The sequence below is a fragment of the Marmota flaviventris genome, chromosome 5 (assembly GCF_047511675.1).
Source record: "Marmota flaviventris isolate mMarFla1 chromosome 5, mMarFla1.hap1, whole genome shotgun sequence".
Classification (NCBI taxonomy): domain Eukaryota; kingdom Metazoa; phylum Chordata; class Mammalia; order Rodentia; family Sciuridae; genus Marmota; species Marmota flaviventris.
This window is the reverse complement of record NC_092502.1, coordinates 147,141,908-147,158,089: the sequence shown is the minus strand read 5'-3', so window position 1 is coordinate 147,158,089 and position 16,182 is coordinate 147,141,908. Positions and strand designations below refer to the sequence as shown.

Here is a 16,182-nt window from a genome sequence, read left to right as displayed (position 1 = left end):
AGTTTGACTTCTTCTTTTCCTATTTGTAACCCTTTAATGTTTTTCTCTTTGAGAATTATATTAAATAGAAGTGGTGAGAGTGGACATCCTTGTCTTGGTCCTGATTTTACAGGAAATGCTTTCAATTTTTCTACATTCAGTATGATGTTGGTTTGGAGTTTGTCATAGATAGCCTTTATATTACCATAGATACTTCTGAAATCCAGAGGGTCATTAGAAACTATTTTGGAAAATCTAGAAAACATTGACAAATTTCTAGATGCACATGACCTGCCCCAATTGAATAAGGAAGATACAGAAAACCTAAATAGAACAATACCAAGTAATGAAATTGAAACAGCAATTAAAAGCCTTCCAGCAAAGAAAAGCCCAGGATCAGATGATTCTTGAGTTCTACCAGAACTTTAAAGACGAACTAACACTAGCCTTTTTCAAATTATTCCATGAAATTTAAAGGGAAGGAATGTTCCCAAATACATTCTATGAAGCCAGTATAACCCCAATACCAAAACTATACAAAGACACATCAAAGAAAGAAAATTGCAGAACATAAAAATACAAAAATCCTCAATAAATATTAGCAAACCACATTAAAAAATGCATCAAGAAATAGCTGGGCATGATGGTACACACCTGAATTCCCAGCAGCTCAGGAAGCTGAAGCAGGAAGATAGTAAATTTGAGGCCAAACTCATTAGTTTTGTGAGACTTCAAACTTGTGGTCCTCCTGCCTCAGCCTCCCAAGCTGCTGGGATTTCAAGTATATGGAACTATGCCTAGCATAAGTTTCTTATATAATTAGAAAGAAGATAAGTTCTTCACTATACTACACTGAAAAGAGCCTAGCAATGTTCCTAACATTTGCTGTGGGTACTTATTTTGATAACTCATTAATACTTGTATTCCTACCCAGCTTTATGTCTCATCCATAGTATTAACCATTCCAGGTGGCAATAGAAGAAAGAGGCATTGAGCTTGCCATGGAGAGGAAAGGCTTATGACAGAATTTGTTTGTATCAACCTGGCTTTCAGGGACCCCTATAAAGAACTCCCACCCATAAAAATATATATATTTATTTAATTTTTTGTTGTAGATGGACACAATATTTTTATTATTTATTTATTTTTATGTGAGGATTGAACTCAGGGCCTCACACCTACAAGGCAAGCGGTCTACTGCTGAGCTACAGCCCCAGCCCCTCCACAATATATTTTTAAAAACCTTAAAATTCAACAATAAAAAAGGTAATAACCCAACTGAAACATGGGCACAAGGTCTGAACAGCATATTCCTCCAAAGAAGACGGAACAATGGTCAATATCAATCACATGAAAAGAAGTTCAAAACCATTTTTCATTAGGAAAATGTAAATCAAAATCACAATGATAAACCTTTTCATAGCTACTAGATGGCTATAAAAAAAAAAAGACAAACAAAGGCTGGGATTGTGGCTCAGCGGTAGAGCGCTCGCCTAGCACGGGCGGGACCTGGGTTCCATCCTCAGCACCACGTACAAATAAAGGCATTGTGTTTCGTACATCTACACTTAAAATATAAATGTTAAAAAAAAGATTTATTAAAAAAAAAAGACAAACAAAATAAACAGTGAGGATGTGGAGAAACTGAACCCTCATTTACTATTGGTGAGATTGTAAAATGATGTGGCCATTTTGGAAAACAGTTTTGTAGTTCCTCAAAATGTTAAAGACAGATTTACCATGACACAGCAGCTCTACATCTAGATACACAACCCTCAAAAAGAAAATATACAGCGTACAAAAACTTATACATAAATGCTCATAGCACCATCTTCTATAATAGTCAACAAGTAGAAACAATGTAAATGTCCATCATCTGATGAATGGAGAAATGTTAGTATATCCATACAATGGAATATTGTGGCAAAAAAAGGGAATAAAGTAGTGATTCATGATACATGGATGAACACTGAAAACATGCTAAGTGAAAAAAAGGCACACAAAAAAAAACATATATATGTGTGATTACAGTTATAGGAAATGTTCAAAATAGGGAAATCCATAGAGACAGAAATTAGATTGGTAGGTAGAGACTGCTTAGCATGACAATGCCTTCGGTTCAATCCTCCTGGCACCACAAAAACAAAAAACAACAACAATCCTTATGGTTCTTACCTCTGAGCTGAAGATGCAGCTCAGAGACAGGAGTGCTTGCCAACCACATGCAAGGTCATGGGGGTACAGGAAATTAAAGCTAAAAGTTATAGGATTTCTTTGGGGGAGATGAAAATGTGTTCAAAATTGGATAGTAATGATGATTATACCACACAGTCAACACACTACACACCACTATATACTTGAAAATAATGAATTTTGAAATATATAATATCTCAATAAAACTCTTATTGATATATAAAATAGAGGATGACAACAAGTGCAGAGGTAGTCCAAAGGAGGAGGGATTAAATTCTATTTTTTGAATTTTCAAAATAAGAAAAATGATCTACATTCACAGGGAAAAAGAGCTAGAATCAGAAAAATAAAAAAGATCCCTCCTTTATGAAGAAGATAGGTCTTACACAGTACTCTATAAGGGTCACTGCTTACAGAGACTGCCACATGAATGGAATTGTACTAAGCATTGTCCAGCACCCAAACAGAAGGAAAAGCATGTTGGAATGCATAAAACAGTCCTAATCAAAGAATGTATGAAAGGGAACATAAGGCGAGCATATGAAAGTCAAGGGATGACCCAGAAAGGAGAATAGGACACAACTAGTAGTGAAGTATGGCATATGGAAAGCACATGGATTCTGGAACCGATTCCCTAAATTTGAAATCTGGCTCCACCATTTACTACTGGGTGGCCATGGGGAAGTTACTTAACATTTCTGAGTTATCAATTTCTTTATCTGTCAAAAGGGGTTAACCCTACTTTCACTTCCTTGAAGTAATGGAAGGACTAACTTCATTCATTTTAAGTGCCTGAAATATCAGTAAATAAAGGAAGTATCTACTGTAGGTACTATCATTTGAGTCTAGACTTCAGTTTATGCTTATTTCTTTATCATAAATAAAACGAAACCTGTGACTTAACAGTGAACTCCTAACTTGTTATCACTTTTTAAGACAGTGAAAACTAAGACCATGCCACTAATTTCTTCACTTAATAAAAAGAAATGTTTAATGGCTTTACAGTGTACAATCATTGTGGGATGCAAAAGTAAATAAAGACTCCCTGATTCTAATCCAGATCAGTAGTGAAATGGCAAACTCACCATCCAACAGCTGCCTGGTAGGCTATGTGATTCAACTTGGTGGTCTTGGTTTCATTTCAAATTCACAATTAGCTACACTTCTAGCCCTCAGCAACAAATAGTATAAACAAAGTGTCTTTTCAAATAAGAATCAAGATGTATAGATAAATTCTTTTTAATTTTTTGTAGCTGTAGATAGAATAAATAAAAAATAAAATAAAGGCATACTGTCTATTTATATGTGGTACTGAAAATTGAACTCAGTACCTCACACATGCTAGGCAAGCGCTCTGCCTCTGAGCTACAGCCCTAGCCCCTCTAGATGAATTTGAAAAGTCAGTTCTGTTGGTGCTGCTGTTATATGTATGTGTGCTGTTCTATTAATTTGGCACTTTAAAAACATAAAATTTATTCAAGGCAAATTTTATCATTAAGATAACAGAAAGCACCCACTTCTATTAAAGGATAAATTCTATCAATATTGGTAAATACTCAATATTTTAGGAGCATTTTTTAAAATTAAAGCATTAAAAAAACCTTACAATTGATACCTGCTAATATTCCACTTTCACAGATAAACAGAAAGAATGAAAGATTAAGGAAGTTATTTTACTTTCAAATACTGTATTTATAGCTACTAAACTAAAAACCTAATATGGTTTTCTGTGGCTGTATTCATTGACGTAATTTAGAAGAGCACATAAAGTAATTATGTGATTTTGAGTTCTTAAGAATACTTAATGGGGGCTGGGATTGTAGCTCAGTGGTAGAGCACTTGCCTAGCATGTATGATGTGCTGGGTTCAATTCTCAGCACCACATAAAAATAAATAAATAAAATAAAGGTACTGTGTCCACCTACAACTAAAAAAAAAAATTTTAATCTCTCACCAAAAAAAAAAAAAAATGAATGAGGTATAATTTTATGGGAAGTGTGGAGTAATTATTCTAGCTAAAATTTATAACATAGTATCCTGAACTTTATAGGATAGACTTTGGCAGGATATTATTTAGAGAGCTGTTTTGAAAAATATTCAAGGCTTTTGTCAATTCTTTCAAAGAGTCAGAACTCTATCTTTTAAAAATATTTTTTACTTGTAGATGGACATAAAACCTTTATTTTATTATTTTTATGTGGTGCTGAGGATCGAACCCAGTGCTTCACATGTGCTAGGCAAGCACTCTACCACTGAGCCACAACCTCAACCCCTGAACCCTATCTATTAAAATCATCTATCATTCTTGTCAATTTTCTCTTTCTCAATTAGGAACTGGTCTAACCAGATCTCATTTGACAATGACTCTGGGTGAAGTGCAGGACTTTTTAAACATCATTTCCATGGACTTAATGAAATTTTGTATCAGTAAGATTTGCAATTCACTGTACTATATATACTATATTGTCAGATGTTTAAATGTTTACCAGAGTATAATGCTGAATACTTACATATTAAAACAACTTGTAACTGAGAGCTCAGCCAGATAATAGTCTGTCTTCCTTATTGCACTTATAGTACACTTTCTAATATCTGTATAAATTAGTCCATCTTCCTAACAGCATGCTAATTACTTAGAATAAAGAAAATAGTCCATATAAGTAGTGTACACTCACCTAGCAGATGTACAAAATGTTTGTGGAATAAAAGAAAGACCACTGCTCAGAGAAAGAAAGCACCCTTAAAAGGATACAAAAGCCCATTTGGCAATGGGAATCTTAAAAATGACCCCAGCCCAGGTTAGGAATGTAGCTCAGAGGACAACACCTGACTAGTACATGCAAGGCCCTCAGTTCAATCTCCAGTACCACACAAACAAATAAAAAATGACTGCAGTCTTTGACAAAGGAACTGTGGCAGGACCAGCCTAGAAATGTGATAATGGAATATGGGCTCCTGGTATCTAAAGTAGAACTGTGACTAGTTCAAAATCACATTGATTCAGTGAAGTGCTTACAGAGAAGAGAGCAACCATGAAAAAAACAAAGGATAGAAATTAATTCATTCAACCAATATATCCTGAGCACCTACTATGTCACAGGGACCTGTGCAGCCACTGTAGATACAGCAATAAAACAGACAATGTGACTGTCCTCATGGAACAATTCTTATAAGGAGAAATTCAATAAACCAATAAACAAAAGTGTCAGATAAGTACCATAAAGCAGTGACATGGGAAACAGTGAAATAAGCAGGGAGGTACTTATATAAAGTGCTCAGAGGAAGTAACACTTGAGCAACAACCAAATAAAATGAGGGAGTCATATGAATCTCTGGGTATCATTTCATGAAGCAGGAAAATAAATAGAGGGGGCTAGGGATGAGATTCAGTGGTAGAGCACTTGCCCTGCATGCAAAAGGCCCTAGGGGGAAGGGGACACTAAATAGAAAGATTCCATGTTAGAGCAAAAATAGTAAAAAAAAAAAAAAAAAAAAATCACTGAAAAGACTGTATGACCAGAGAACAGTGTGAACAAGACAGGGAGTGGAAGCAGATGGATTGGATTTCTCAACAAAGTGATGGGGAAGAAGCTACAGGGTTTAGAACAGAGAAGTAACAAGGCCTAGTACACGTTTTTTGATTTTTTTTTTTTTTTTTTTTGGTTCTCAGAGTTAAAAAGTTAAAGCGGTGCTTAACTACTGAGCCACATCCCCAGCCCTTTTTATTTTAAGGAAGGGACTTGCTAACTTGCTGAGGCTGGCCTCAAACTTGGGATCCTACTGCCTCAGCCTCCCAAGTCACTGGGATTACAGGCATGTGCCACCACACCCAGGTAATACCTATTTTTTAAAAAAGTTTGAGACAAACTGGTGATCAGAAAAGTAAACCTTATGTGACCTTACAAATGAAAATCTTAAGAAGGGCCTATCCAGGCTGGGGATGTGGCTCAAGCGGTAGCGCTCTTGCCTGGCATGCGTGCGGCCTGGGTTCGATCTTTAGCACCACATACAAACAAAGATGTTGTGTCCGCCGAAAACTGAAAAATAAATATTGAAATTCTCTCTCTTTAGGAAAAAAAAAAGAAGGGCCTATCCTTAGAATTCTTGCTGCTAAGTCTTATCATGTTACCTAAAAAGTTTAAGATAAATTTTAGAAGCATTTGTTGTAATATTGTCAAATACCAAAACAATATAAAATTAATTATGCCAGCATTAATCTCAATCTAAAATTCACTTATTCCAATTTATAGAAAACATTTATCAAAGATTTTCTCTTTTTTTCCTTACACTGTAGGCAGGTGATGGCCGGAAAAAAAAAAAATGGATTTTTGCCAAAATGCTGCTACTGCCCCCTAGTGCCCATTTCAAAGAATGAACACCTTCACAAAGCAGTTTGAAAATGCTAAGGAATGCATACACTGAATTTTGGAATAGAGCTTCTAGCATCCTCTGCTGACAGGATTTTGTAGGTATAATTAAATTGCTTGGCTTTAAATAATACTAATTTTCCTTTCAAGTTAAAAATCATTAAGCATTCTCACACTGTTTTTTAAAAACTTTTCTTCCTAGCTTCAATTAAATCAAAATTGATCATTAAATCAAATATTGATGATTATAAAAATGATAAAACCTTACATTTTTGAGTGCTCAGTATATGCCAATTCCTGTTAACTCTTCATGAATCAGTTTATTCTCAAATGAATTCCTGAAAACTAAAATAAATGTTGGCCATGGTGGTACACATCTGTAATCCCAATAATTCAAGAGGCTGAGGCAAGAGGATCACAAGTTCAAAGCCAGCCTCAGCTACTCAGCAAAACCCTCAGCAACTTAGTGAGTCCCTGTCTCAAAAAATAAAAAAGGCCTGGCAATATAGCTCAGTGGTAAAGTACCCCTGGGTTCAATCCACTACCAAAACATAAATTCTGAAAAAGAAGAGAAGTTTTAGCCACTTTTAATTCTTCAACTTTTCCCTATGTATGAGGAAAAGAGACTGACTGATACAGGTGGTTGGCAATGACCAATACCGAAGGGATGAAAACTCTCAGAACAGAAAGACAGAGAAGCACAGTGGTGGCCCAAATTTGGACTCTCAATCACAGAACGTGCCAGCCAGGGAGTCATATAAAGTTCATGAAAAACAGGTGCTCACAACTAAAAACGCACTGTTACATCCAGCCCTTAGTTACGGTCATAAAAATCTAAATTTCAATTTTCTGTAGTAATGGGAAACAGAATAGCAAGAATGAGGAAAATCCTCAATAATCCCAAAGTCTCCATTTAATCATGAGTTACAACCTTCTTCACCTTAAAAAAAAAAACTGGTTCAGGGCTGGGGTTGTGGCTCAGTGGTAGAGCACTTGCCTCACACGTGTGAGGTATTGGGTTTGATCCTCAGTACCAAATAAAAATAAATAAATAAAGATATTGTATCCCCTACAACTAAAAAAATATTAAAACAAAAAAACTTCTGGGGCTGGGGTTGTGGCTCAGTGGTAGAGTACTTGCCTAGCATGTGTGAGGCACTGGGTTCAATCCTCAGCATCACATAAAAATAAATAAATAAAATAAAGGTATTATGTTCATCTATAACTAAAAAATATTAAAAAAAAAAAAAAAAAAAAACTTCTGGGGAACTGGGGTTGTAGCTCAGTGGTAGATCATTCTACCACTGTGAAGCACTAGGTTTGAATCTCAGCACCACATAAAAATAAATAAATAAAGATATTGTGTCCATCTACAACTAAAAGAAAATTATAAAAAAAAAGAAAATCTTCTGGGGGGGATGGGGTTGTGGTTCAGCGATAGAGCGCTTGCCTAGCATGTGTGAAACACTAGGTCACTATGTTCAATTCTCAGCATCACATATAAGCAAATAAATAAATAATTAAATAAAGTCCATCAATAACCAATAAAATTTTTAAAAAGACCTGGGGGCTGGGGATGTGGCAGTAGCACACTCGCCTGGCATGCGTGGGGCCTGGATTTGATCCTTAGCACCACATACAAATAAAGATGTTGTGTCCGCCGAAAACTAAAAATAAATAAATAAATAAAAGAATTATATAAAAAAAACAAAAAACCCACCTTCTGGTTCATGTACAATAATAGGAATGGTTAAAAAATTATTTTTCACCTCCTTTCTCCAACCCTTCCCACCTTAATTTTTGTTTACTTATCTCATTACAAAAAAATAATAATAAAGCTTCAAATTTTATTTTAAAGAATAATTTTATACAATGGTGTATAAGTAAAATGAAGTAAAAAATGAGTGATATACATTAATATTTCCAATCCATGATTTAAGCAAACTAAGCCTAACTACTTATCAGTAAGTAAAGTAAAATGTATATGAATAAAATGTAATCTATTTCAGCAGTGCAGTTTATAACATACCTACTAACATGTACTCTGGTAATTTTCCTTCAAATTCTGGAGCTATCAAAAACTCATGTTGAATAGCCTCAAAAAAATAAAATGCTTGGGAATCTGCTGGGAGCCATTAGCCAAGTAAGTAGGTATGACAATTTCCTTGCCAGTGTACCCCATGTTGCAGTGACATTGAATGTAGGTGACCTTGCTCAAGGACCAAGGCGGATTAGGGCGTTCCCGGTTTAGGTTCCAGGTTTAAGGTTTAAGATTATTCCTGCTGGGAATAGGGCGTATCCTGCTGCCTGAGTTCCCCTTGAGTTCTCACGGGATTCAGACAGTATATTTTGGAGACAGATGCCCAGTGGAGGTGGATTTGGGCAGAGAACGTGGATTTGGGCAGAGAACGTGGATTTCCCCAGAACGTGATTGTGTAGACGGCTGGTGTGAGTTCGGGAATAAAGAGTTGCTGTTTGAATCTACAAGCTGTGTGGTGGCTCGTGATTGTGTGCCCAGCCAGACTGCGGCATTTGTGCCCAGCCAGACTGTGGCAGGAATCAATCTAACAAAAAATAATGAATGACCTTTACAGTGAAAATCACATAACACTAAAGAAAGAAATTGAAGAAGATCTTAGAAGATGGAAGGATCTGCCATGCTCTTGGACAGGCAGAATTAACATTGTCAAAATGACCATCCTACCAAAAGCATTATGCAGATTTAATGAAATTCCTATTAAAATCCCAATGGCATTCTTCATAGAATGAGAAAAAGCCATCATGAAATTCATTTGGAAAAATAAGAGGCCCAGAAAAGCCAAAGCAATCCTTAGCAAGAAGACTGAAGGCGGAAGCATCACAATACCAAACCTTAAACTATACTACAGAGCCATAGTAACAAAAACAGCATGGTACTGGCACCAAAACAGACACATATACCAATGGTACAGAATTGAAGACACAGAGACAAACCCACAGAAATACAGTTATCTCATACTAGACAAAGGCACCAAAAACATATATTAGAGAAAAGATACCCAATTCAACAAATGGTGCTGAGAATACTAGAAATCTACATGTAGCAAAATGAAATTAAACCTGTCTCTTACCCTATACAGAACTCAGCTCAAGTGGATCAAAGACTTAGGCACTAGAACACAGACCCTGCGCCTAATAGAAGAAAAAGTAGACCCAAATTTCCCTATGTTGGCTTAGGAACTGATTTCCTTAACAAGACTCCTAAAGCACAAGAAGTAACATCAAGAATCAATAAATGGGATGGATTCAAACTAAAAAGCTTTTTCTCAGCAAAGGAAACAATCAAGAATATGAAGAGAGAACCTACAGAATGGGAGAAAAAATTTACCACATGCACCTCAGATAGAGCACTAATTTCCAGGATATAGAAAGAACTAAAAAAGCTCAACACTAAAAAGACAAATAACCCAATCAATAAAGGGGCTAAGGGACTGAACAGCACTTCACAGAAGAAGAAATACAACTAACCAACAAATATATGAAAAAAATGTTCAATATTTCTACAATCTGAGGAAAGCAAATCAAAACTAGATTTCATCTCAGTCTAGTCAGAATGGCAATTATCAAGAATACAAGCAAGGGCTGGGGTTGTGGCTCAGTAGTAGAGTGCTTGCCTAGCATATGTGAGTCACTGGGTTTGATCCTCGGCACCACATAAAAGTAAAATAAAGGTATTGTGTCCACCTACAAGTAAAAAATAAATGTTTAAAAAAAAGAATACAAGCAATAATAAATTTTGGCAAGGATGTGAGAGAAAAGGCACACTCATACACTGCTGGTGGTTGCACACTGGTGCAACCAATTTGACCCAGCTATCCCACTCCTTGGTCTATACCCAAAGGACTTAAAAATCAGCATACTACATCAATGTTTATAGCAGCTCAATTCACAATAGCTAAACTATGGAACCAACCTAGATGCCCTTCAACAGATGAATGGATAAAGAAAATGTGGTACATATACACAATGAACTATTACTCAGCCCTTAAAGAAGAATGACATTATGGCGTTTGCTGGTAAATGGATTGAGCTTAGATTATCAAGTTAAAAATCATTAAGCATTCTTACATTCTTAAACTATTATTTATACAATTTAATCAATCACATTCTACCTCAGGGCAGCCCTCACAATTATTAAACTATTATGTAAATAAATTATAAGGTCAGGACAAAGCATATATAATGGTTCTTTAGGAAATAGATGTTCACCTTCATTTCTTCACTCATATTTGCTTGTTCTTCTATCCCTACTTTCATTTTCCATGTTAAAACTAAGGATCAACGTGTCATAAAGGAAAAAAACTAAAATGTCATAAAATGAACATTTCGATTATAAAAACCAAAAAATGTTTGATTTCATTTTACAAATATTACTTCTATACAAACTATATAGATGCTATAGGGGTTTTTAAAAATGACTATCTTTTATCTTCTAGTCTCTGTACTTGAGATCATGCCATATGATTGCAAAAGGGAGGCAGAAGAATTAAGACAAGGAAAAAATGACGATTTAACAAGGAAAATAATTTAAGTTTGCTAAAGAAGACAGAAACCAAGCCTGGGAAGCAGCACATGCAGCTGACATCTGGAAAAGTTGCTTAGAGGAAATCACTTTTGAAATGTCCCTAAAGGCTGGTCAGAACTTCAATGAATTCTCATATTGAAAGCACTGAATGCACAGGGAAGGAAAAATGGAGGAATGGGAAACAAACATTGAAGTTTTGATCAGTGTCATCAAAATTAACAACTCCCTTTATCAGAGAGAATTAATTGGCCAACAGGATTGGTGAGGTCTGATACATTTATCAATCAGATCTTCTATGTATCACTCCATTCTGATGAAAGATAAGACATGTCATTGAAAAAATATTCTGAATACTAATGAACCCAGTGCTAAGAAATTACTTATCATATGTTAGTTGTATAAATAATAAAGAAGAGTGGGTAAAACCTGCTATTAAAAATGATAACCATAAATTCAACTAAAGGCAAATAGCTTATTTTGTTTAGAGCTATAACTTGCTTACTTAACAAGGAACATTCCCTAAACAGTGAAACATTCAAAATGTACTTTCTATTAAGATCTTTTACTGAAAATTCTTTTGTAAAGTTAAGAAAAAAAGACAGTTTTTCTATCTTCCTTTACCTGATGGGCATTCCCCATGATTCTGTATATAAGTGAAAGTGACAGATATATAGTCAAGCTTGCCTAGATCTTTGCTGAAACAAGTTTCATAAATCTTTCCTTAACCCATTTTGTCCTATCATTCCAGATGTGAAATACCTATAAAAACTTAAATTGAGCAACAAATACACCACTTGTGAAAACTTTGAAATAATTACTGTTTTTAGAGGTCTACTTTTTGAGAAAAGCAATAGGTAATTGATTAAAACATCTGAAAAATACATATATATTTGAAAAAGTACATATATATGAAAGGATATGTAACCTCTATATTATGATTCCTAATCTATTTTAATTCACCTTGGTTGGTTTTGTTGAAATGTTCACAGAAACTGAAATTGAAAAGCTGAACCTTAATAGGTTAATTAAATGAACCATAAAGACTACAATTCATTTCTGAAGAAAAACAGTAAAACAAGCAAACAAGAGAATCAGCCAGACACAAAATAATTAAAATAAAATCCATGCATGTTAATACAGTAAACAAATCCTAAGAGTTTGAAAACTGTATCAGTATCCATAAGTTTCATGTTCTGTCCCTTTGGAGAAAGGAGCTAATGTTCACAATGTATGTAGTAAAATAAAATATGCATAATGAATAAATAAATATATGTGTGTGTGTGTGTGTGTGTGTGTGTATGCCATACAGTATCAAAGGACTATTCACAATGGCTAAAAAGACATAAAAACCAAAGTAAATAAATAATTTACTATTGCTATAACTGAAAGTACCAAACACTGAATATAAATATATATTCAGTGCATAGTGGCTAGTTGCCCTCTATAATCCATCCTTTGGTATTGGAAGCATTAAATTTTAGCTGAATTTCTGACTTCCAAAATAAATATTATACTTCTTAAATGAAAGAAAAATGTAAAGTTCAAAACTATTAGCCTTCTTTACTTTATCCTTTCTGTCTTTCTACTAACAGAACTGTACAAATAATGGCAATCTCTTGAGCTCATGAATTGAGGATTGTCATGGGGGAGAAAAAAAAAAGAGGCAACCTAAGTCTGGAATATCTTCTGAACCTGCAAATCAGTCTGGTCTATTTAATGACTAATTCACTGAGAAAGAAAAAACATTTTTATCTTGGTTAAACCACAGCTATTTTGAATTTTCGGTTACCGGCAGCTCAAGGCTCAACCTCACAGGCTACCAAATACAGGAGATAAAGTATCATTAACAGTCTGGATGTAAACAGCAACACGCTAACTTAATAGCCAGGTTTAGGCAAGGAAATAAACAGGTTGGGTTAATTAATTAATTTCTGTAGGATGAAAGAAAAAGAAAACTAAGAAATATTCACTGATTATTTAATGCTTCTTATTCAAATTCTTTTATGATTGGAAAGCTTCATATTCTTAATATTCAGACACATCTTTTCTTAACTTTCCTAATTTTTTGTTGTTGTTCTTGTTGTGAAACATTATCCCTTTCACTTTTAACCCTTAAAATACACACTGTTAATCTATTATAACTTCTCTGATTAATTCATTTTAAGGTACGGCCAAATCAACTCCAATAATATTCTCATTTCTAATTAGTCCTGATCATTTCAGTTACCTTTAATTAGCACAAATGCTTCTAATAAGCCAGGCATGGTGGCACATACCAGTAACCCCAACAGTCTGGGAGGCTGAGGCAGGAGGATCACAAGTTCAAACCCAGCCTCAGCAACTTAGCGAGACCCTGTCTCAAATTTTTAAAAAAGAGCTGGGGATGTGGCTCAGTGGTTAAATGTCCCTGGATTCAATCCCTGGTACCAAAAATTAAAATTAAAAAAAATTGGGGGGCTCAGTGGTAGAGTGCTTGACTACTATGTGCGAGGCCCTGGGTTCAATCCTCAATACCACATAAAAATAAATACAAAAATTTAAATGTCTGGTCTGGGGATGTGGCTCAAGCAGTAGCACGCTCGTCTGGCATGCGCAGGGCACTGGGTTCGATCTGCAACACCACGTAAAAATAAAATAAAGATATTGTGTCCACCTAAAACTAAAAAAAAAAATAAATATTTTTTAAAAATTTAAATGTCTATAATATTAGTAATGTGACAGCTGTCATCTCTATTTAATTCCTAATTTTAAAGAGAATATATCTATTGCTCCTTAATTATTATAAACCTGACTGCTATAAGGAAGCATAAATAACTTATTTAACATAGTATGAAACTTCCCTTTAGTTTCATTTTTAAATGCTTTTATTATAAACTGTTTTTTTCAATTCCCTGTTTTGCTGTTAAAATAGATGACCTTAATAATAGTAGCAAACATTAATTGAGCACTTTAAATATCATACACCATACTAAAGATTCTGTATATATACATTCACTCATTCAATAGGTCCACACAATTTGAGTTGATAGTCTTATTTTATAAAAGACAGATAGACAGACACGGAGAGGCTAAGTAATTTGCCCAAAATTACTGTTTTGAGGTAAAAGAGCCCCATTTGGCTACAGAACCTACTCTCTTAATCACTACTCTATGTTGCCTCCCTGTATCTATATTTTACTACTGTTTATTCCCTAAATGACTATTATAGTATTCCAGTCAAGAGTAAAACCTGGGGCACAGTAATGCACAAATGCATTCAACTATCATATATAACTAATTAAAACAAACTAAATTTTTTTTTAATTGCAATTAATAGAATTTATTATTAAAACAAGATTTTTAATGAAATTATCAACTTTTCCTAATTTTATAAAGGCTCACACACATGTGTATACACACACACACACACACACACACATTGTTTTATGTGATAAAGATTACAAAATTTAAATTTAAAGCTTTATTTGGGGGCTGGGGATGTGGCTCAAGTGGTAACGCGCTGGCCTGGCATGCGCGAGGCACTGGGTTGGATCCTCAGCACCACGTAAAAATAAATAAAGGTATGTGTCCACCTAAAACAAAAAAAAAAATTTAAAAAAAAAAAAAGCTTTATTTGGTCAACTGTGAACATAAATTGACAAATTTGGTATAGTGAGTCCATGAACATGAATACTCAAATACCAATTTTGACAAAATTCCTAACAGATTGACAAAAGCTATTTCTTATCATTACTATTCATTTCATTTCTTAATTACTACTAAAAATCATTTGTCACAGAGAAAGGAGATATTTGAAAACTCATCTACTCCAAGTGTCAAATATGTATTTTTATCAAGTTTCCTTTCACTATTTTGGAGATTATGTATTCTATTTCCACTCTTTGGGGAATTATTCTTAAAACTGTAACTTATACATTGAACTTAAACTAGTATAAAGTTAACTAATAGCTCTACTCTCCTCCAAAATAATTCAAGGATGTCGAAATGAAGGAATTCTAATCCCACTCTCCCATCTTCCACTTCATTGTTGATGATAATTTTAGATTCAATTTATTTTTAAATCTCCCCCATGCTTTCTTCATCATTTATACTGAATGTATAGATTTAATAAAATGTAATATTAATTTCTTTTTAACACATTATCTTCACTTATTAGTTTTTAGCTGTGTTTCCTTCTTCTAGCATTTTTCAGATTCGTTTTGTTTTCTGTTCCTTTATTCTTACTCATGATTAACAGTTTAGCAGGAAATTCATCTCTACACTATTTTAAAGATGGCGCTCCCTGCAATCCCAGAGGCTCGGGAGGCTGACAGGAGGATGGTGAGTTCAAAGCCAGCCTCAGCAACATCAAGGTGCTAAGCAACTCAGTGAGACCCTGTCTCTAAATAAAATACAAAATACGGCTGAGGATGCTGGCTTAGAAGTCAAGTGGCCCTGAGTTGAATCCCTGGTACCAAAAAAAATAAAAAAATAAAGATGCCACTCCCATGAATTCTTAAATTATACCTGAATACTTACTTCTTCTTCTCCTTCATCTTCTCCTTCGTCATCATCATCATCTTCTCCTTCTTCATAAAGCGGTGGGGGTAAAGGCCCAAGGATATCTTCCTCCATAAGATTAACTGGTTCTCCTACCATTTTAGGAGGTAAAGGAGGACCAATTAACTCATCAGAAGAAGAATCAGAAGTGTCTTCACTTTCACTGCTACTGGTATCCCTAAAAATGAAGAAGAAAAGAAATGATTTGCCTCTGCTACTACAAAAACTCTACCTCTAAATATACCGTCTTATTCAGAAAATCCTGCCTTTTTTTATTTTTTTAAAGAATATTTTTAATTGTCGGTGGACATAATACCTTTATTTTATTTTTTATTTTTTATGTGGTGCTGAGGATCAAACCCAGGGCCTCACACATGCTAAGTGAGCATTCTACCACTGAGTCACAACCCCAGCCCCCTGCCTCTTCTTTTAACACTTGAGTTTTTCATTTGGTAATTCGAACATTAAATATAGAAATGTTACAATTTGGATCTAGAATGTCACCCAAAGGCTTATGTTGAAGAATTGAAGGTCCCCAAT

General features: G+C 34.7%; 1 protein-coding gene across 3 annotated transcripts in view; it reads right to left on the bottom strand.

Annotated features, from left to right (window-relative positions):
- The window catches only part of Wdr70 (WD repeat domain 70), a 289,453-nt gene that overhangs the window by 257,318 nt on the left and 15,953 nt on the right, over positions 1–16,182 (bottom strand). For all 3 annotated transcript variants that reach the window (XM_027936264.2, XM_071612680.1, XM_071612679.1), the window contains one exon: positions 15,622–15,820. In XM_027936264.2, the coding sequence (XP_027792065.1) occupies positions 15,622–15,820 (199 nt within the window). The remainder of the gene's footprint in view (positions 1–15,621; positions 15,821–16,182) is intronic.